This window comes from Triplophysa rosa, linkage group LG10, assembly GCF_024868665.1.
Source record: "Triplophysa rosa linkage group LG10, Trosa_1v2, whole genome shotgun sequence".
In the NCBI taxonomy this organism is placed as follows: domain Eukaryota; kingdom Metazoa; phylum Chordata; class Actinopteri; order Cypriniformes; family Nemacheilidae; genus Triplophysa; species Triplophysa rosa.
In genome coordinates this window covers 25,856,482-25,877,991 of record NC_079899.1, presented here as the reverse complement: position 1 = coordinate 25,877,991, position 21,510 = coordinate 25,856,482, and the positions used below count along the sequence as shown (strand labels likewise).

The 21,510-nt window shown below is 42.7% G+C and overlaps 2 protein-coding genes across 10 annotated transcripts in view; both read left to right on the top strand.

Annotated features, from left to right (window-relative positions):
• The first annotated feature begins 524 nt into the window (after positions 1-524).
• Positions 525-12,788, top strand: LOC130560652 (TOG array regulator of axonemal microtubules protein 1). 2 transcript variants are annotated; one of them, XM_057344603.1, is made up of 23 exons: positions 525-704; positions 2,126-3,271; positions 4,435-4,483; positions 4,694-4,825; positions 4,906-5,148; positions 5,292-5,467; positions 5,548-5,771; positions 5,859-5,935; positions 6,077-6,241; positions 6,877-6,942; positions 7,026-7,189; positions 7,338-7,467; positions 7,543-7,740; positions 7,881-7,998; positions 8,235-8,340; positions 9,117-9,352; positions 9,485-9,643; positions 9,727-9,853; positions 9,955-10,046; positions 10,130-10,313; positions 10,415-10,634; positions 10,749-10,835; positions 10,921-12,788. In XM_057344603.1, the coding sequence occupies exons 2-23, from the start codon at positions 2,249-2,251 to the stop codon at positions 11,205-11,207; spliced, it is 4,263 nt and encodes a 1,420-aa protein (XP_057200586.1). In that variant the 5' UTR covers positions 525-704; positions 2,126-2,248; the 3' UTR covers positions 11,208-12,788. The 2 variants fall into 2 exon arrangements, with proteins under 2 accessions (XP_057200586.1, XP_057200585.1); XM_057344602.1 differs by having other exon boundaries at positions 10,127-10,313.
• Positions 12,789-13,063: 275 nt separating this feature from the next.
• The window catches only part of fsip1 (fibrous sheath interacting protein 1), a 20,349-nt gene continuing 11,902 nt past the window's right edge, over positions 13,064-21,510 (top strand). For 2 of the 8 annotated variants that reach the window (XM_057343261.1, XM_057343254.1), the window contains exons 1-11: positions 13,203-13,649; positions 13,908-13,998; positions 14,078-14,138; positions 14,372-14,562; positions 14,641-14,695; positions 14,791-14,942; positions 15,020-15,095; positions 15,284-15,397; positions 16,209-16,330; positions 17,192-17,314; positions 19,608-19,766. In XM_057343261.1, coding sequence (XP_057199244.1) covers positions 13,933-13,998; positions 14,078-14,138; positions 14,372-14,562; positions 14,641-14,695; positions 14,791-14,942; positions 15,020-15,095; positions 15,284-15,397; positions 16,209-16,330; positions 17,192-17,314; positions 19,608-19,766 — 1,119 coding nt within the window. In that variant the 5' untranslated portion in view covers positions 13,203-13,649; positions 13,908-13,932. The other 6 variants (XM_057343256.1, XM_057343258.1, XM_057343257.1 and 3 more) reach the window with 6 other exon arrangements.

The window sequence follows — 21,510 nt, the reverse complement described above, 5'->3', positions numbered from 1 at the left end:
GCGACCACCAAACGACACATATACTGACTACAACACTGCCGTAATGTAACATTACATTACAATATGATTCCTTAACACAAACAAAAATATCCTAAAACACAACAACAACAACAACATCTAGCTATCTAACATACTACATTGAGCTTTAACATATATTGATATATTGATATGATCAGAATAACTCACTTATTCACACATCGGGTTATATAAGTTGCATTTTAATAGACATTTTAGTTTCTAAAACTGGGAACTTTGACGTTTTAGTTGGTAATTTTGAAAGGTAATTTCCATGACATTTAGGTATAAAAATAAAACAAATCACGCCATATATGACACACTATTGTATGGTATATTTTTAAAAGCATTTGTATTTTTGTTGTGTGTGGTTCCATGGACATGTCTGGGTGGGTCAGGGACTTTACACTTGTAAACTACACTTCCTACAATACCCTGCGCAAGTGAGCCCGCGGAGAGGTCAGAGGTCTCGTCGCCATGGCAGCGGCTGGTTTGTGACATCGGCGCCATTTTGGTTGAGTGTTGCGATGGAAGCAGCGAGAAAACCAAAATCAGACCGAAAAACAGCCAAAACCAGACCGAAATCATACCGTTTGACCTCAGACTCACATAATCAGAGTGAACCAGAGCGAGAATCAGACACAATCTGGAGCGAAATCATCTGGACTCGTTTTTATCGTCAATAACAGGTTTGATTCTCACTCGAACACACAAACACTTAGCATATTCATAAAACACAGTGTTTCTTACAGTTTCGTGATGGTCATGTTTATAATGTGAATATCGTGCCCATGTCAGTGTTGTTATAGTGTGTATGAATCATCGTGTTTCACACAAAAACCGCCTTTTGCTTCGATGAAAGTACACATGTATGGAGTGAAAATATAAAGCAAACGTCAGTCGTGATGAAATGACGGTAACAGCGTTACATCTTTACACATAATGAACGTATAACATGATGTGGAGTGAATGTCGCGCTACAGGTGGTTTCTCTCTGTCATATGATTCAGAGTCGTTTAGAAATGAACTCTCCATGAATTACAGTCTAATTCACACCGACCATTCACATTATTCATGCAAATGATAATTCAGAGTGCATTAACCTTTAAAAGACACTTCAGACACTCCGCAGCTGTTCACACTCTTATTTTAACCAACACAGCACATTCACTTCACTCCTTTTATGGCATTTTCTTTTCTACACAGACAGACATAACGTGATTCATCGAGATAAACGGTCTTTATGAAAACAAACTAGGGATGCACCGATATGTAAATTTTGGCCGATAACCGATAATTCTTCAACATTGGAAGCCGATAACCGATATATTGTTCGATATACCGTATCTAAATTGTAATATAACATTTTCTGTGACTGAAAATGTATTTCTTTCACCTGAAAATCATGTACCAAGCCTACTTTGCACTAATTAAAGATTGTTTAACTTTTAAACGTTTCTGGTATGATGTTTACTTGATAAACAAATTCTAGATGTTCTTTCAGAGCGACCCAGAAAAGTGTTCTTAATAGCCACGCGTCTAACAGGTGTCAAGACAGAAAGCGTTCAGACAGCAGTCTGATTCAAACAATATGCTTTTGTTCATATAATTTGCACATCCATAAATATCTACAGTACATACTGTACCTACATCAACCGTGTTTGGCTAATATCAGTAAGTGAACGATCACGACAGAAAGACAGTACTTTGCTGTGTTTTAACTGTGAGCAGCGTGCAGCTGAAGTGGTTCAACCAGAGGAAATGATTCATAATTTATCGGCTATAATATATTGGCCTGAATTTTGATTGTTGTTGTTTTATAGTAAAACTATGGTTTATTTTAGAAATTATCGGCCGTTAATTTATCGTGCGTCCCAAAAATAAACCAATTCTTTACTATAAAACAACAACATAGTTACTATAATTAAACCACGGAAACCACAAGTGAATAATGTTCTTTCTACAGTAACCTACTGTAATGGTATTTGTAGTAAGACTGTGGTTATACAAATAGAAATGTGTCTGCCAAGAACTGTAATAAAACCGTGGTTAATTTTCCTGTGGGTGTGTACGTTTAGTTTATATAAAACATCTGTGTGTTCTTCTCTAGTTGTGGAGCTGCTACACATGTTCACATCACAAACACAGTCCCATCATGTGACGCCTCTACATTTCTCACCATCATGACACAAGTCCGCCTCTGACTGGATTCTGAGCGGCAGCACCATCGTCCATGATGATTTATGGATTAATACCTCAGGAGTTACACCAGCAGCTCCTGGACCACCAGAACTACCAGAACCGGACCAATGGGGTGGAGAAGTTGAAGAACATTCTCCTGGAGCTGGATCTCAACCAGGTGACCTCCGGCAGCATCGCGGAGTTCATCCAGTTTCTACGGAAACTTCTGGACGACAACAACTTTAAGGTCTTGTACGGCACCTTGCAGATCATCAACCTGCTGATCGAGAAGCTGGAGTACAGCGTGGACAGATATTACAAGGAGATCATTTCTGTCACACTGAAAACTCTGGGCGATTCTCGTAACGTCACCCGACACGAGTACATGAATGTTTTCAGGCAGCTGATGAGAATGGTGGGTCCGCAGAGAGTGCTGGACCTCGTGATGGGTCAGCTCAGGCACAAGAACTCCAGGGTTCGAGAAGACGTTCTTAACATCATCATCGCCTCCCTGCTCACGCATCCCCGCAAGGACTTTAACATCCCCGCTCTGTGCTTGGAAGCGTCTCCGACCCTCGGCGACAGCAAGAAGAAGGTGCGTCACGCGGCCCTGGAGCTTTTCGCAGTGTTGGATTATTGTCTGGACACCGGCAAGAAACAGCCGCTCATGAAAGCCATCGACAGGGCGGAGCTGACGGAAGAGGCCGACGGGCTCATGGCAGCCGTGCAGGCACGCAGAGCTCGACACGTCCTCCCCCGGCTGTCTCCAGACGGGATGGTGGAGTACGCTCTCGTCCTGCCCAAACCCGGACAGAGACGTTCACCTCAGTTGGGCTCCGGTGCTGATCTGGACTGGGTTCTGAACGGTGGCCGAGCTCACAGCTCGCGCGGTCTTCAGAGTGGCAGAGACTCGGATCAGATGTGTGGCAGTCTGGGGTCCCTCACAGATAACATCGCTCAACAGAGGAGGATCGTGAGCGCGGGGAAAAATAAACTGCCGTGGGAGAAATCCGCCCTGTCCTCTTCTGGAGGCCGGCAGGCCTGCGACACGTCTAACGGAAAGTCACCTGAGCAGGTGAGTGATGACATCAGCATCTTCATGTTGCAGGCATCAACAAACGTCTTAGAAACTCTTATTACAGAGATGTCTTGTATCAGAACACAGCTACTGCTGCACGGCCCAAGAGAACACATCATTGCTCTTTCAGGAGATCTCGTGGAGTTCTCAGCTCAGTCTCAGATGTTTCTCCTAAAATTGCTCTGGAGAGATAAAAAGAGAATCAAATGTTGAGTCTGGACTCTGGAGGTGTAATATGAATGTAGATCGTAGAGGTGAAATCATCTGGATTTGAGTAAATGTGATGAGACATGTTTGAGTTGATATTGAGGTCTTCAATAATATTGACTTTTGATTGCAGACGAGACAAATCTGAGCTCAGTTTGGCACATTGTTGACATCTCTTCTCAAACTTTAATGACAGAGATGTTTGTCAAATTTCTGACACTTTTTTTTCAGGAGAAACATCTGAGAAGCAGATGAGACTTCCGTTTGCTCTCCATTTAATCTTACTGGTATCTTGGTAAAAAAGCGAGACATTTAAGATATCTCTTCTGTGATTTTTCTTTCTTTCAATTTGTGAGAATTTGATGAGAAATGTTTGAGTTGATATTGAGATCTTCAATAATATTGATTGACTTTTGATTGCAGACGAGACAAATCCGAGCTCAGTTCTCAGATCTCATCTGACTCTCTTTCTTGGGAGAAATATTCATTTCCATTTGCTCTCTATTTAATCTCATTGATGTCTAGGAGAAATAACTAGGATATTTAGATCTCATCTGGGATCTTTTGAGTATGGGACTGGGAGTATCTGTTAGATGATGATCAGCCTTGGTAATAAACACTTTCTAGTTTGTGTTGTAACTCTTTATTCATCGAATCTTTTCATGTTATTTAAAAGTAGAATGAAGTGTTCAGATGAGATCTGTATTTTCTGTATATGTTAATGAATGAAAGTGAATGTGTCTGATGTTTCTTCAGCTCAACTGGAGATGATGTGAGATCGTCTGGGTCACACGTTTTAAATGATCAGACAGTTGTGTGATATCAGACCTGATTGTTGTGTGCGAAGCAGCTGTCATCTGTGTTCATGATGATGCTCTTCAGAAATGAGTGAGAGGGATGTTTGATGGTTGTGCTGTTGCTCATTTTGATCTCACTGGTGTTTCTCCTCACAGGTGAGCAGTGAAGACCTGAGAACCAATCAGCACACAGCTGACAAATCCAGTAAGAGCACTGACACTCCATCTGTCCTCACTGCACTCATACTGTTCACTCTTCACAACTCAATGGAGACGTTTTCAATTCTGATTGTTAATCTGTATTTTCTTGGCTCTGTAGGAACAGATGTGGGGGGGTGGGGTTGTGGGCGTGGTCTCTTGTGCATGTTAAACGTGTGAGGTAAACATAACTCTTCTGTCATCTTTTGGGCTTCAGGTTCATCAGACCTTCTGCAGTTTCGCTCTCCGGCCAGCACGCGGCGCTCTTTGGGTCGACATCGCCGCAGCGGAAGTTTAGACTCGGATCCAGAGATTTTCAAAATAGCCAATCTGAGTGATTCTGAGAAAGGTGACCAGCGAAACGCTCTCACGTGATTTGTAGGGTTAGGGAATACTTCTGGGTTTTTTTTCATATTTGACCTGTTGCAGGTTTGTCCAAGACGAGTCGATTCACGTCTGGCAGCCCGAGTGTGGAGCGAACGTTCTCACTCCCCTCCAACTCAACACCTCCAGGGTCCTTCCTTCTGCCCTCGTACCCTCTGACCCCAGTGACAGGAAGTCTGCTCGCCCCGACCTTACCCCGCAGAAATCACACCGAGTCCTCGCTTTCCGCCTCCAACACGTGGCCGAACAAACGTGAGATCAGCCCTCGTCTCCGGAGGGACGTCACGGGTCAGCACACGTTTTCTGCTGCGCTGTTGTTTTTTGACTGTGTTGTGTTCATGAATCCAGATGATTGTTCACATCTGCGTTTAACTGTTTCACGTAATGATGGTGCAAATATGTTTGTAAACTCCTCTCTGGTGATGTCACAGGTGACGTGAGCTCCAGTAAGCGGTCTCCGCTGCCTCCTCGTACCGCGAGGGCTTCATCCGGCCATCGGAGACCCTCGGTGCCCTCCTCACCTCCAGCATCAGACAGAAACCTGCATCTGGATCTGTCTCTCAGCAGAGCACGAGAACCCGAGGAGGAGGCGCTGGACAGGGAGGAGGTGAGGAGGAGGGCGACGTCACTGCAGTCCTGCTGCACATCTGACTTTCCGTCTAATGCCGGTCTGTGTTTATCTCTCAGATGTTGAACTCTCTGCGCTCGCTGAGGAACAGTGCTGCTAAGAAACGGGCGGCGGTCAGCGTGAGCTGCTCAGACCCGGATCCCGACAGTCCTGACTCGGCTGTAAAACTGGAGCTGGTTCCTGACTCTCCGGATCGGACGTCCCCGTCCGTCGCCAGTCCTCTGAGTGAGAGCGGCTTGAGCAGTCTCTGCTCACCTCCCACACCCACCGGCATCAAGAGCAGGTCACACATACTCAAACATTCATCTGTTCTCATATGATAGAACCGACATTGAAAACGTCTCATGTGCGTGAAATCTGTTTCATGTAGCCCTGTGAACTCAAAAGCACATATGATGAGCGTATCGTCATCGAGACACGTGAGAGTGGCGGCAGGGGACGCTCAAGGTACATGCAGATTTCACACGAGCACTCCAGACATACAAGTTCAAACATGCCACAGCTGTGTGTGTGTGTGTGTGTGTGTGTTTGTGTGTGTGTGTTTGTGTGTGTGTGTTTGTGTGTGTGTGTGTGTGTGTGTGTGTGCAGGTGTGATGGAGCAGGATAAATGCGTCGCTGATGGAAATGTCAGTATCATGGGTCAGAGACTCATTTACTCAAACAGACCATCAGATCCAGATGAAGAGATGACATCACCACCCCGGATAAGAGGGGCCGGGCGCGAGCAGCTCCGCCTCCTCAGACCTTCTAAAGGTGACCAGCTCACGCACGGAACCATTGCTGAAGTGTTTAAGGAGACATCACATTCTTCACATCTTAAACAGATAGTTCGCTCAAAAGTGAACATTCTGTCATATTTTACTCACCCTCAGATTGAACACAAACGAAGATATTTGGTAGAATGTCAGTAGCCAAACAGATCTCATCCCCCATCAACTCCCATAGTATTTATTTTCCCTACTATGGCGGTAAATGGGGGATGAGGTCTGTTTGGTTACTGACATTCTACCACATATCTTCCTTTGTGTTCATCAGAGCAAAGACAATTATACAGGTTTGGAACAACCTGATGGAGAGTAAATGATGACATAATTTTCATTTTTGAGCGAATTATCCCTTTAAATATAAAAAAAACCATCATGTCAAAGCTCAATGAGAGCGGAAGAACCAATCACATCAGTGTAAATGAGTACACCAGTACACATGCTGATGGATCTTGTCCTTCTAAAAACTCTCCTTTTACCTTCTCGTTTGGAAAAGTCGGATATGTTTTTACCCTCATGTCTGAGATCAGAGCACTTCTGGATGTTTTAGAAGGGTGTTTGTCTTTCTTTGGTTTTGGGTTCTCATGTTTCTCTTATGATATCGGCTCTGTTCTGTGTTCTCAGGATCTCAGCAGCAGGTGTCGAAGTTACGCAGCGCTCACGAGATGTCAGAGGGAGTGATCGGACGAGGTTGCTTTGATTTCTCACATCACGAATGTTAAAGTGAAAGACTGCAGATGTCATGTTTGATCTTGGTGTTTGGGTTTCTGCAGGAGTTTTTGGATCTGTTGTTCTTTCCGGTCGTCTCAGTGTGACAGCGTCTCCTGAGCAGGGCGACTCAGTTAACAAACCCCCCCGCGAGCCTCCGTCAGGGGTGTACGGCCACGCTCTCATTGCCGGTCGTGTGGACTCTGATGACAGCGCTGAGCCTGAGGAGGTGCTCATTTATTCGAACTAAAGCTGAACCAATCAGCAGTCTGAAGTTTATTATTAACTGTCTGATCTTTGATAGTTTGACGAATGATGATACACTCGTGTGTGTGTGTGTGTGTGTGTGTGTGTGTGTGTGTGTGTGTGTGTGACAGGAGAGGATCAAACTCTCAAAGTTCACTCGTGAGAAGATGCGACAGCGTTGTCTTCAGCAGCAGGAAACCAATGAGCCAATGAGACGCCGTCTGACGCATGCGCTCACTCATGATGTTGACTGTGTGAAAGGTAAAAAGGTCAACACCGGTGATCCTCATCTCTGCTCATCGTGTGTTGTCTTCTGACATGTTTCTGTATTTGCAGACGTGAGGTTGAACGCTTCCGAGTCACTCTCAGGCGAAACTCCCTCCGGCCTAACTCAAAATCCTGTCAAGAGTGTAAGCCCCGCCCATCATCCCACCCCTCCGTCCGGCCCACCTAATAGAAACGCGCCGCCCCGACTCAGACGGACGTCTAGTCTGACCCGGACCCAAACCCGTCCTTCAGCATCACACGGCTCTGGTGAGATTCACTTGAATGATTAAACATTCATCTGTTATTAGACATGTTTGAAATGACATCATGTGACGTTTCATGGTCGTCATTTTTAAATTCTGATCTAGCTCTCCGTTACTGAAGAATGTTTTTTTTTTGTTTCTCAGATGAGCTGATTCCTGAGACTCCTAAAAAAGAGGGTCAGGATCAGACAGTCCTGCGGCCTTTCTCTAAACCAGAGCTGTCTCTCACTCAGAGCTTCAGACTGCTTGCCTCAGACGACTGGTGAGACATCATCAGTGCTGATTCAAGCTTCAGTCTGTAGATGTTGATTCAGTATTTACTCAGAAACCCTAAGAAAGATTCACTCTGTCTGTACCTCTTTGCATGTTCACATTTCTTTTCTAAAGAAGAGCTACAGTATCTGCCGTATCACACTGTCAAGTTCAAACCAGAGGAGAAGAAATGATGAAAGAACCAGTTGTTGATAAGTGCACATACTGTTCAATATGTTTGTGTAGGGAGAAGAAGATCGAGGGATTGAACATCGTGCGTAGTTTGGCTCTGTATCACCCCAATGTTCTCATCAGCAGAACTCATGATGTTTGTCTTGTGCTTATTCAGGAGGTGAGTCACTGAATCACTTGCACATCCACTGAATCATTTGAACATCCACTGAATCATGTTCACATCCATTGATTCATTCACACATCCGTTGAATCATGTACACATCCATCCATCCATTGATTCATTCACACATCCACTGAATCATGTACACATCCATCCATCCATTGATTCATTCACACATCCACTGAATCATGTACACATCCATCCATCCATTGATTCATTCACACATCCACTGAATCATGTTCACATCCATCCATCCATTGATTCATTCACACATCCACTGAATCATGTTCACATCCATCCATCCATTGATTCATTCACACATCCACTGAATCATGTTCACATCCATCCATCCATTGATTCATTCACACATCCACTGAATCATGTACACATCCATCCATCCATTGATTCATTCACACATCCACTGAATCATGTACACATCCATCCATCCATTGATTCATTCACACATCCACTGAATCATGTTCACATCCATCCATCCATTGATTCATTCACACATCCACTGAATCATGTTCACATCCATCCATCCATTGATTCATTCACACATCCACTGAATCATGTTCACATCCATTGATTCATGTACACATGCACAGAATCATTTGCACATTCATTGATTCATTCACACATCCATTGAATCATGTACACATCCACAGAATCATTTACACAGTCATTCATTTCGCTTGTTTCAATCCCATTAAAGTGTACAGTAGAGTACAGTGTCATCTCCAGCACAGTTGAATGATTTCTGTGTTTTTCAGGTTCGTAACCTGCGCTCCGGAGTGTCTCGTGTTGCCGTGGTGACGCTGAGCGAGATGTTCGCTGTTCTGCAGAAGGGGATGGACCAGGAGCTCGAGGGGACGGTCAGAGCTCTGCTCCATAAAGCCGGAGAAACCAACACATTCATCAGACAAGACGTGGACAAAGCGTTGGACGGAATGGTGCAGAACTGCACGGCCACCCGCAGCATGAACGCACTGCTCGTCGGAGGACTCGGGTCAGAAAACACGCATTCGCAGAGCTAAACTTCACTTCATTACGAGTGTTTAGTGTAGTTAAGGACGGATTCTTGCCAAGGTGATGTTGATAAATCTTTGATTGTTATTTCTGGTGTTTGTTTGATCAAAAGTCACTTGAACTCAGTCGTTCGGAAGTGCACTGCTCAGCATTTGTGTTCTCTGGTGGAGAAGGTGGGAGCCGCCCGCTTGCTGTCTGGAGCGAAAGATCTGACCGACCGCCTCCTGCCTGCCGTCTCCAAGCTGTCTCAGGATTCATCTCAAGAGGCCAGGTGAGTCATGGGTCAAAGGTCACTTCATCAGACGCTCTGACGCTGTCCGCCCTTCATACACATCACGATGATGTTTCTGTCAGGTACTTCGGTCGGAGGATGCTTCTGCTTTTATCTTCTCATCGTGACTTTGATAAAATGCTGGAGAAGTTCGTCCCTGCTAAAGATCTGCCCACCATCAGAGACGCCGTCTTCACTCTCAAGACTAAGGTACATTCTCTCATTACAGTTCTCATGATCTGAAAAACATTTCCAGTGTTCCCCTCGAGCTGATCTCAGATCTCATACATGTGTGTGTGTGTGTGTTTCAGGGCTTGGGCGAGATGCCTCAGGACGCTCCATCAGCGCGGGGCAGGCGTTCTCTCCCGGGCACCTCGTCCCTCACACCTCTAGTGTCTAACAGGTGGGTGACAGATAGCGTCTCTTCAGCACAGGATCCGATCTGTGTTGTTGTTACGATGACACGTGTGGTCATGTGTTCAGCAGAGACTGCGGTCAGTTCATCATCAGTAAAGCAGCCGTCCACAGCCTCGCAGACAGAAGCGAATACATCAAACAGATGAAGACGCTGCTGAACTCCAAGGATTTCCGAGAGAGAATCAAAGCCATCGATCAGCTGGAAACTGACTGTGAAGAGAACCCGTCTCTGGTCATCAGCAGCATGTTGCCGGTGAGAGAACACCTCCGTCAGATGCTGTGCATCATGTGACTGTTTGTCTTCTGCGGACGATGTTCTGAGGTGTCGGTGACTGTGTGCTTGATCTACTGCAGGTGTTTGATGCTCTGAAGGCGCGTCTGCAGGAGTCCAACAGTAAAGTGAACCTGCGGGCGCTGGAGGCCTTGCAGAACATCATCCGTTTGCTCAAAGACAACCTCACAAAAGTGCTCAATATTCTCATTCCAGCCATTGTGGACAATCACCTTAACTCCAAAAACAACGGCATCTACACGGCAGCGCTGGGGGCCGTCCAGGCGCTCGTGGATAACATCGGTGCGTCTAATTTTTTGTTCACGTTTCACAGATAAGCTACAGTCCTAAAGGTATTAAAGCTGTTTCACGTTTACTTCTTTGTTCATTTGTTATATGAATGCTTTATATGTTTAGACAACAGTCTGCTCCTACAACCCTTCTGCTCAAAGGCTCAGTATGTGAGCGGGAAGGCAAAGCTGGATCTTATTGAGAAAGTGGCAGGTGAGTCCGAGAATTCAAGAACTTGGTTTCAATAAGACCAGGAGCAGTCTGGTCATGTGTTGATGTGTGATTCTGTGCCGTGCAGAGCTGGCGCTGGAGCTGTATCCACGCAAGCCTCAGCTGGTGGAGCAGAAGGTTCTTCCTCTCTTCTGGCACCTGCTCAGTTGCTCCAGTAACAGCGGAGCGGCTCACGGTCGCGGCAGCAGCGTCCGCACGGCCACCGCTAAACTGGGTGAAGCGCTGCACGCTCACATGGGCCGAACGCTGGTGGAATGTGCCGCATCACAGAGCACAAACATTCAGTGTGACTTCAATGAGCTCCTGAGGACCTTCTCTACCACACGCACCGATTCTACCTTAATAGAAATATAATGTTCCTGCATTTCCCACAGTGCCTGGACTTTGTCTTTGTTTTCTTTTTATTTTAAGAGAGAGTGACTCTAAATAAAAATGTTTAAAGATCGGGTAACATGCTATGTCATGCATTCTGACTTCTTTACACTGTTTAACGTGCTGGCTTCTCATGCTTAGCATGGTCGACTTGTTAAAAAACTAGTTGGACGTATGACGTAGTATTTCTGTGCTCGATACACTCCCCCAGCACTCCAACTTGTTTTGGAAAGTTTTTTTATAAGTCTGGATCCCTGTTTCGTAACAGGGATCCTATTCCTGTTATTGGGCAATTCATCTGGAAAAGCACGCCCACGGCAAGGCGAAAGAAATAGCCAACCGTCGAGCAATAGGAAGACCTGCTTATCAAGATTGGCTGTGCTGTGGGCCTGCAGCTGCAGCTCGTTACTCTTGTGATAGTGAGAGAAGTTGAGGTGTGTTTTTTTGTTCACGGCATTTCAGTGATGGATGTTATATAAATGGTGGATATAACGCTGGATTTGGAGATGGTTTGAAACTGATAGATGGAGCGGTCCCAGTGCTAAAACATGCCGGACATGAACCGCACGTGGTAAGTCAAACTAAGTCATACGTCTGTGTTTTGTTTGCAATCGGCGTGTACGTGCATAATGTAAACAACACGAAGGGATTAATGCGATGATGTGTTGTGTGCTCGTGCTGTAGTTCCGTCCCACTGCCTGCTCGTGTTTTTCCGGAAATAATCGTACAGCTGTATCTCTCTTTTATAAATTTGATCAAACTAAATAGGCCTACTCTTCGAAGATACTACGTATGCAAGACTACTCTATAGGTACTCAACATTAATATGAGAATGTGTTACCTGATCTTTAACTGACCATAACACAATTATTAGAGCAAGAACACTATTCAAACCAAATTTATACTTGATGAAATGTTGTTCATGCACATATGATCTGATGGTATCAGCACAGCGGGTTGACTTTTGCACTTTTAGGATCATCGTAACGCTGTCATGATAACCGTTGTCATGGTGACTGGGTCTTCACTTGATTGCTGTTTCTCTGTAAGACAGCAGCACTGCACAATAGTTGTTGTTTTGTAAACTGTTGTGTAACATTTCTAAAATATGTGTTCGTTATCAAACCGTGTGTGTGCAAGATTTACAGAATACTTTTGTATATATATATATATTGTTTATATTAGCTCAGTATTAGCTGGATGTATACTGTATGTTGTTGCAGTACATTCTATCTTCTATTTTGACTTGTTTGTAATGACTTAATAATGAAGTGATTATGGTCTGTTCTAAGTGAGACACGTCCTAGTTTTATTTTTGCATGACCAAAATTATTGGTGGGGTTTAAAAAGGGACACGCGGCATCAATATTTGTCTAGGTTGTATTTTCATACAGAAAGATGCATTTCTCAGCTTTGGATGTGAAACAGTGAATGTGAAGCTTTATATAATAACCATACAGTCATGTCCAGCTGTAGGTGTCGGTGTAGTGCCAGCAAATCCAAAAGCCTTTATGAGATTTCACAATAAATTATATGAGAACAGAGATTAATCTATATAATAAAGTGTACTATTTCTGTAAACACTTGTGCTCTCATTCTTATGACTTTAACAAAGAGATTCAAACTGTAATGATCTGATCATTCTCCACACACAAAAAATGACATTCTTAATAAGTGTTTTTGTCTGTTTTGTAGTACAAATATCTAAACGTGCTTAAATACACCTTTTCAGCCGAAAATATGAAGTGTGGAACTGTGGACACTTCACGCACTCAACGGACGCAGTTTCGCTTACGTAACGGAAGGGAGGCGGGGCTATCAGACGCTGCTCGTGCTCGAGCAAAACTCTAGTCCGATGATGACTAGAGTATTGCTGGGCAAAACAATGCGCAAATATATTATTATTCACACGCATTGTGCCGTTCGATTGACGTCATTTGCGCTCGTCTGGGAAACCGATATACTTCCGGTTAGTATAAAACCGTTTAGTATTCCAATTGGGAGGATGCTACCCTTCAACAATTCATACACTACATGACTGAGTTTAAGTGCATACTAGTGTATAGTATGTCATTTGGGACACAGCTGAGGTCTCTTTTCCATCTGCACTTCGAATTTCTACCGGAAGTAGTAGACCATCCGGGAATCTTTGGAATACTATTTTCAACATACTACGAGTTGGGACATACTAATTCTACAGTCGAACACTATTTAGGACGGATAGTTTGCGGATTGAGACGCAGCATCTGGTTGGGAATCGTTTTAAAGCCGTGCACACTTTTGTCATGCACCGTTCGGTCTGCGCAGCGGCCCAATGAAGTCGAGCATTTTGCAGCCACAGTTACCACATCCGGTAACTTTTAGCGTCCTTAGATACCTCGCGCTAAACAAAGGATAAAAAACAGCTCGCGTGAAGTTCACAGGGTAAGAAATCCATTTAGTAACTCGCTTCGTTTAAACTGTTTGAGCGTCGCCATGCCAATGAAACGTAAAGGCCGACCATGCGCAATGCTTTAAGTCGTATTTTCTAACGTTACTTTTCCTTGCGTTACGATGGGATATGATCAGCCTGAGAGATGACAGTACAGCGATGACATTGCACAAAACCAAGATAAGGAATTAAGCCTGGATTTTCCATCTATGATGGCTTTCTTAATTCTACTTTTGCGCAATACCCCGCAGATGTGCAGTTGCGCGTGGATATGATATGGACGCAACGGATCGTCTGGAGGTGGTTTCTCGGGTCAGTTATGAGGGTCCAGAATCCCTGCAGGTACAAACACGTGACACACATTACACACAAACATCCCATCTTTATCTTCACTCATGATGCTCATGATTTATCACTATAGTATCCAGAGAAGTTACAGGAAAACATTGCATGTCCATCAGAGAATCTGCCCTTTGGTCAGGGTAAGCAATACTGCACTAATGCTTTATTATATTTTCAATGTCATCTTGTGATCCATGAAGTGCATGAATGTGTAAGAAACGTGTAATAATAAGAAAGTCTTGAATCCTAATATCTTGATCTGAAGTCTAAAGCAGAGCAGAAAGCACATACATGACTTCACCCGGACTGTACTGTGCTGGTGAAGGAACGAACAGTAAACTCTGCCTCTAAAAACAAAACGCTTTTCCAACAGTAAATGTTGTAGTCGCTTTATCTGAGGATTACATGGACATCACCAAAGGCAGCCTGGATGATATATCTCGACCGGCCAGCTGTGAACGATCTCACGCTGGGAGTCGAGAGTCTTTCTCTGAGATCAGGAGAGCGAGTCGAGACGGCCACGGGTCTCTCGAGGTCCTCAGCCCTGATGTAAAGGATACTGCGGTGAAGTTGTGTATATTTTTGTTAAAACATTTAAAACCCGCACGACAGTAGGCGTTAATGACATAAATCATAAAGCAGGTTCAGGAGAACACACGTGATGTCAGCGATTGCGCAGAACACGGTTCTGATCAAGGTAAATGAGCGATCTGAGTGTTTCTGTAAGTGTTATCGACTTGGACGGTAGAGTGAAATACGTAAGAACATAGCTCTTCGTTTGTTTTTCACAAGATTCGGATGAGGAAGACGAAGATCCAGAGTTGAGAAAAGCCATCAAGAAAATGAAGAAACTGGACCGGATTCTGGCTCGCAAGGTGTCAGCGGAGAGAGAGGTGAAGCGGAAAGGCAGGGAACTTCATCTCAGACTCTGGCAGGAGCTTCAGGTGGGTTTTTCCGCCCAAACGCATCGGTGATGGATACAAACGTCTCATCCCTTTGGTAATTTAGCCATGCTTTATAGGCTGTCAGAATGAGTCCCGAGAGCAGCGATGAGATGGACAACACCAGACGCTTTCTCGCGCTGACCCCCGACAGCTGTAAGTGTGATTGAAGAGAAAAGCTGTGTGTGCGCAGTCATTCGTCACGAGCGCTCTTAGGAATCTCTCAAACATCGGCTGTCATGTGTGGTGTGAATCGCGTGACCCAAATCAAACATGCAAAAGATGCAAAGCTAATCTGTGAAAGAATCTCCTTCATGTGTTCATGTCTTTTCTTGTTTGTGGAGATGAGGGATTCACCTTTATTCTCTCAGCTCAGGATTGCAGCGAGGAAGTGGATTTTGTGCCTGTGTTTGGGACTGAAGTTCTCGAAGATTTAAACCCGAGATGTCAAAAGGAAGGTGAAGTGAAGGAAATGATAAATTACAAAGTATATTTTGCACTGAGTAACTGAAACGTTGATTTGATACTAAAGCTCCTTTTTCATTTCTTCTGAAAAATCTAAGATGTTTTAATGCTTAAGGCGCACAATATAATGAAGCGTATATTGTGGTAGTATGAAAGAAATACATGTTTAAGAAAGACTGGTTTTAATTTGAGTTAATGACAGGATTTTTTCACATTTAGAGGTAAAAAAATTATTTTCTGGAACATTACTGATTGCATGTCGTTGTTTTAACACTAGAGGGCGTCATGCTCCCATAAATTATCTTTCTGTAGCTCGTGAGATCAGACAGTGTGTGTGCGTGCGTGTGTGTGTGTGTGGACGGGTCCAGTGTGTGTGTGTGTGTGTGTGTGTGTGTGTGTGTTCATGTTTGTATATCCCGGTGGGGACCTAAACCTGAATGCACACCAACACATGGGGACTCGTGTCACCGTGGGGACCAAAATTGAGGTCCTCATGGGCAAAAAAGCTAATAAATTGTACAGAACAATATTTTTTAAAAATCTAAAAATGCAAAAAGTGTTCTATGATCTTAGGTTTAGGGATAGGGTTAGGGATAGGGGATAGAATATACAGTTTGTACAGTATAAACACATTATGCCTATGGACTGTCCCCACGGAGATAGTAAACCAGACGTGTGTGTGTCCTGTGCGTGCGTGTGTGTGTGTGCACGGGTCCAGTGTGATGTAATAAATGTAGAGCACCTTCATCAGTGAATTACATGTTTATCATTCATCTCATCAGTTTATTGTGCGTGTTGACACAGAAAACACGTGTGACGTGCCTGAAGTGGGTCAGCAGGTGATGGAAGATCAGTCTCCAGACAGCAGACGGCACAGAGCTGCTCACGGCAAGCGCAGGCAAGATTTTGTCAAGAAAAATATAGAGGTATGTGGAGGTCACGTCAGGCCAATTAGACCCATATGACTGAACATGTGCAGAAGCTTTAAAGATCTTATACAGGGCAGTTATCTTTCCCGTCTTTATTCTATATTGATCTATTTTTATTGGATCTATATCTATTTCATTTTAAACAGCCAGGCTTTAGTTCACGTTACAGCCCTGAAAAATGATTCATTACCCAGTATTGCTCGTCCATGTCAGGTGGAATTAGGAAAGGGGACATTTTCTTTCCAGAACATCACCAAGATGATGGAATACTGTAAATGTAAAGTCTAACGGTGTACATTGTGTGTTAGTAAACACTGCTTACTTTGTATTTTTGTCTTGTTTCCTCTACAAATATTTAAACATAGTTTAATCAGGATTTACATTCACTTGAGAATCAAAATGACGACCTAAGATTGTATTATTTTATGGAAAATGATCCAAGTCAAGGGAGTTTATGCTTAAAACAAGCAAAGATATCTGTGCTAACCTTTATGGGAAAAATAACCTGAATTAAGTCATTAAAATAGAGGTAGAACTTGATTTATTTGTCCAACCCAATCGACAGATATTTGATCTTCTTTTAAGCATAACTCATTTTGATTTTTTTTCCCCAAAACAAGACTCATTTTGCTTTTTGAGTAAACGTATCTTGGTTAAAGATTTTTCTAGATAATTTGATAGACAAAAGATATGATCTCATGTTTAAAGAATGCTTGGATGTGATGTACACTCAGAAATCTGATCTGATCATATGTTACATTTTCCTTTCCACAAATTTGGTTCCTTGTTTCTTTGGCACAAAGATGAAATGTTCGTGTGATTTTAGGCCAGGTGCTAATAGATGCTGTGTGTGTTCAGTTGGCAGGTGTTGCAGGCACATCGGTGCTCTTGACACAACACGAGAGAGAGAGACTAGAGGAACTACTCAAAGATCTAGAGGAAGATCAGAACAATACAGATTCATCGAGTCACACACCAAAGGTACATGTACCGAAAGAAAGAGAAATGACAGTGGAAATTACAGAATGTGCATTTATTGTATTACACGCTGAGAATATAATGTGTTTCTTTTTGTTGCACATTTAATTATCTAGACACTAAAGACATTTTGCCTGTGTAATAAATGCACTGTGAGCCGCGGGAACATTGAGTCACTCTGTAGTACACATTCTTCTTAAAGAGACAGAATGTGCGGTTGAATGTGATTTTGGCTTTAAATGGGACCTTGACTCACTCTTCTGTTTCCATCCTGAACTCCGAGAACAGAGAAAATCCGTTCTGATAGCTGAACAAAGATCACTTGTGTTGTTATGATTTACTTTTGTCACGCTTTGGTTTAATCTCATTTAATTCTCGCACACACGCAGTGTTGGGTAATTTACTCTGAAAAAGTAATTAGTTACTAGTTACATATTCAATAATGTAATTAGATTACTGTACAAATGACTCTCTCCAAAAGTATTTAATAACTTATTACCAATTACTTCCTATATCCTACTTCAACCTTGATTAGAATTGATTCAAGGATAGACATGAAACGGCTTATAAAATTAATTCAAGTAAATAACTACAGAAATTATTCTTATTAACTGACCAAAGTATACAAATGTGAGAAGGACGCATTAAAGCATACATTTTAAAGTTAGACTTATAATTTCGATGTCGTTTCCACTATGGAATATATTACACAGTATTTAGTTCAATTACATCAGAAGTAACTGTAATTAAATTACAGGAAAAACAAGAGTAATCCCTTACTTTACTTTCTCAAGGGAAAAGTAATTAAATTACAGTAACTAATTACTTAGTAACTAGTTACACCCAACACTGCACATACGTACAGTAGTTCTGAAATAAATGGCTGTAAAAAAGCAAATGCAGTTTGCTAAAAAAAAAAAATGTGATGTGTTATTGATTATTCACACCAAATGTTAAAGTCCCCGTGAACCGGAAGTTGCGATCGTTTTTACTTCCGTATTTCAACGCATTTCTGAGTGAAATGAAATTTCAAATCAGAAAAATAGTGGGGAGTGACTTTCATCTTTCTCTGCGATTTGATTGGATGTATAAAAATAGCCGTTGCATTTTGAAATGGAACTGGCAGCAGACTGACAGTCAAAGGAGAGGAGTTAACGGATGCTCCGCCCAAGCCGTCTAACATAAAACATCCAAGATGGATAGTCATTACAGGACGGAAGTGCATTTACAGATTTAACTGAAGATTATGAGGGCACACGAATTTTAGAAAGAGAATGACCCACATTGATAAACTATTTACTATAAATGCTGCAATATTTTATGAAAAAAATAGGCATTGTCATTTAAAATTTCACTGGGAGCTTTGTTAAATTCTGAAGGAGTTTGATTGGCAGTCAATGTTTTCTTGTTCATCGGCTGGAAATGAATCCCTTTAAAAGGGATTCTGATATCGTTCTTCTGTATTGTTATTGTTATATTTGTCTTTGTATTCTCTTAAAATGGGGACAGATTGTAAATTCATATCCTATATTATAATTATAAATAACAGACTTTTATTGTGAATAAACTGTTTGCCGTTTGAACATTCTGCCTAGTTTAAGTACTAAACTACCTTATACTGACTAAACTCTTCTCGTCTATAACTTCCATACAACTTTAAAAAAAAGGTTTGTCTTAAATGTTTTATTTCCTTTATTTATTAGAAACACTTTTCACTCACTTTTGCCATCTCTCAGAGTCACAGTGTTATTGTGAACTATCCAAACCTGCAGTTTTTTCCATCGCACTTTCCTACATTATAATCCCGCCTCAGTGCTCTGTGAGGTCACCGTAATTACACAGAGACTTATGATCGGCCTTCCGTTTCGGCTGCGACATCTGCTCACGGGCAGCGTGCCAAAGCTTACCTCACCCCTGCCGTACCCCGGCGCTCGCTGGTCCGCTGAAGCGCCTCTCGGCCTGATGGGAGATTTCCTCACTGGGAAACAGAAAGAGATTAGTCAAGCTTTAGTTATTCGGGTCTTTGGACTGAGCGTCTGAGGGCAGCAATCAGAATATTGTCTGAAGTCCAAAAGTGCAAATACCAGGTGCAGGAAACCCGCTGGACTTGATTTTCACGAGATGGCTTCTGAAAGACACACAGATGTTGCTTTATTGTTAGATACTGTTAGATACGCACATATTCATTGAACTACGAAAATACGCAGAAGGTTGATTTGACATTATTTATCTATGTTGTATAAGGTTCATCCTTAAAAGCAGAATGTTGACATTGACAAGCCGTTTTATTTCTCAGGTGGTCTCGTCTCTGTGTGTTGTGTCCGGTGAAGGTTTCACTCCCGAACCTTCTGAACTCGACAGTCTTCTCCATATTGACTCCAGACTGCAGCTGCTACTTCCTGTGAAGGACGTCCTGTCTGCGAGGATCCCGCCGGCCGACCTCAGCTCCTCACCGGTCTGTACTGATCTTTTTTGACTCAACTCAAGTTTATCTCTTCGTTCAGCTCACAGGTCTCCTGCTCTGTAAAAAGGCCCAAGAATGATAATGATGAAAATCACAGCAAATTTCTCCTAGACATCGGTGAGATTAAAGGGAGAGCATTTGCTCCTTCGTCTCAGACATGTCTCTTGAGAAAAACACCCAGAATTCTCACTGTCGTCTTCAGATGGGAAATTTATGTTGCTCCTTCATAGCTCAGGAGATCTGATGGAGTTCTCAGTTGTTTCATTTGGGTCTCAGATGTTTCATAGCCTTAGGAGAAATAAAAACTGAATTCTGAGTCTGGAGGTGTAAATGAATGTAGATCGTAGAGGTGAAATCATCTGGATTTGAGTCAATGTGATGAGACATGTTTGAGTTGATATTGAGATCTTCAATAATATTGACTTTTGATTGCAGACGAGACAGATCTGAGCTCAGTTTGACACATTGTCGACATCTCTTCTCAAACTCTAATGACAGAAACGTTTGTGAGATTTCTGACACCTTTTCTCACGAGAAAAGATGAGACTTAAGCAAAAGTTTCCGTTTGCGTTCTGTTTTATCTCCTTCCTGTGTAAAGAGAAATATTCGAGATCTTAAGGAGATCTCGTCTGTGCTTTAGTTGTTTGATATTCCAGAACATGATGTGCTCAGCGTGGAATCATGCTGAAGGAGCTTCATTACACAAACCACATTGTAGAAACTGTCAGACGGACAAATATGATTATGATTACACATGAGTTTACCAACACTGCAGATGCTCTCCACAGATCCAAACGGATTTGGAGACGCTGTGCTTGGGTTTGTTTGTGAAAGTCAACACTGGTAGCCTCTTTACCGCTTTAGCTTAATTATAAACATCTGAAATGCAGCGCAGTTGTCCACAAGACACGTGTTAAACGTTAAAGTTTGTCTGTGTGTGTGTTTTGGTGTGCTGAACACAAGCCCGTAATTCCCGGAGGAGAATGTTGGATGGTGCACGCCACCCTTACCCCAGTTCCAGTCTTATTTTCATATTTGTTTATTATCATGTTAAACACAACAGAGAAAGTTTCCATATCTTTTGTGTAACGTGTAATGTGGACGTCTCATGGTGAATCTAATCAATGAGATTGAGACCAGATGAGAAATGTAGGTCAGAGGTGATGGTCAGTGACATCTCAGCCACTGGTGTAGAGTTCATGGGCACAAAAGTTTGGACGGTTGATTTCAAAGAGACGGGTGTAGCGGAACTCTTGAATCCGGTCCATCTGAGGTATTTTTCTTGGCACGGGACGTTTGCTTTACAACATGACTGTGGGTTGAATTAGACACTAGTACACAGAGAATTGACTTTTGTTCTGCTGGATGTTGTTGTTTTTCTGTTTTTCAGTGAATGGATGCAAACTCTTTGAACAGGATTTTTGGTTCGAGCTGGAAAATTATTCACATGCTCAAGAGTACGATTCCACGCTGCCTTGACTCACGTTTCTTTGCACATTAAAGTTTCTCTCACATGGAAAATTTCTTAAGTTTTCTTTAGTTTGTCATGTGGTTTTGATCTGCTGACACGCACAAATCCAGACGAGCCTCAAGTTTATTGTCTAATACTACAAGAATGTCTCAATGACTCTGTCTCTGCATGTAAGTTCACTTGTGCTTTTAAAAGAAACCTCAAATTTTAACACCTGTTTTTAAATTCTGATCTTATGTGTCGTGAATCAGTCCTGATCTGATG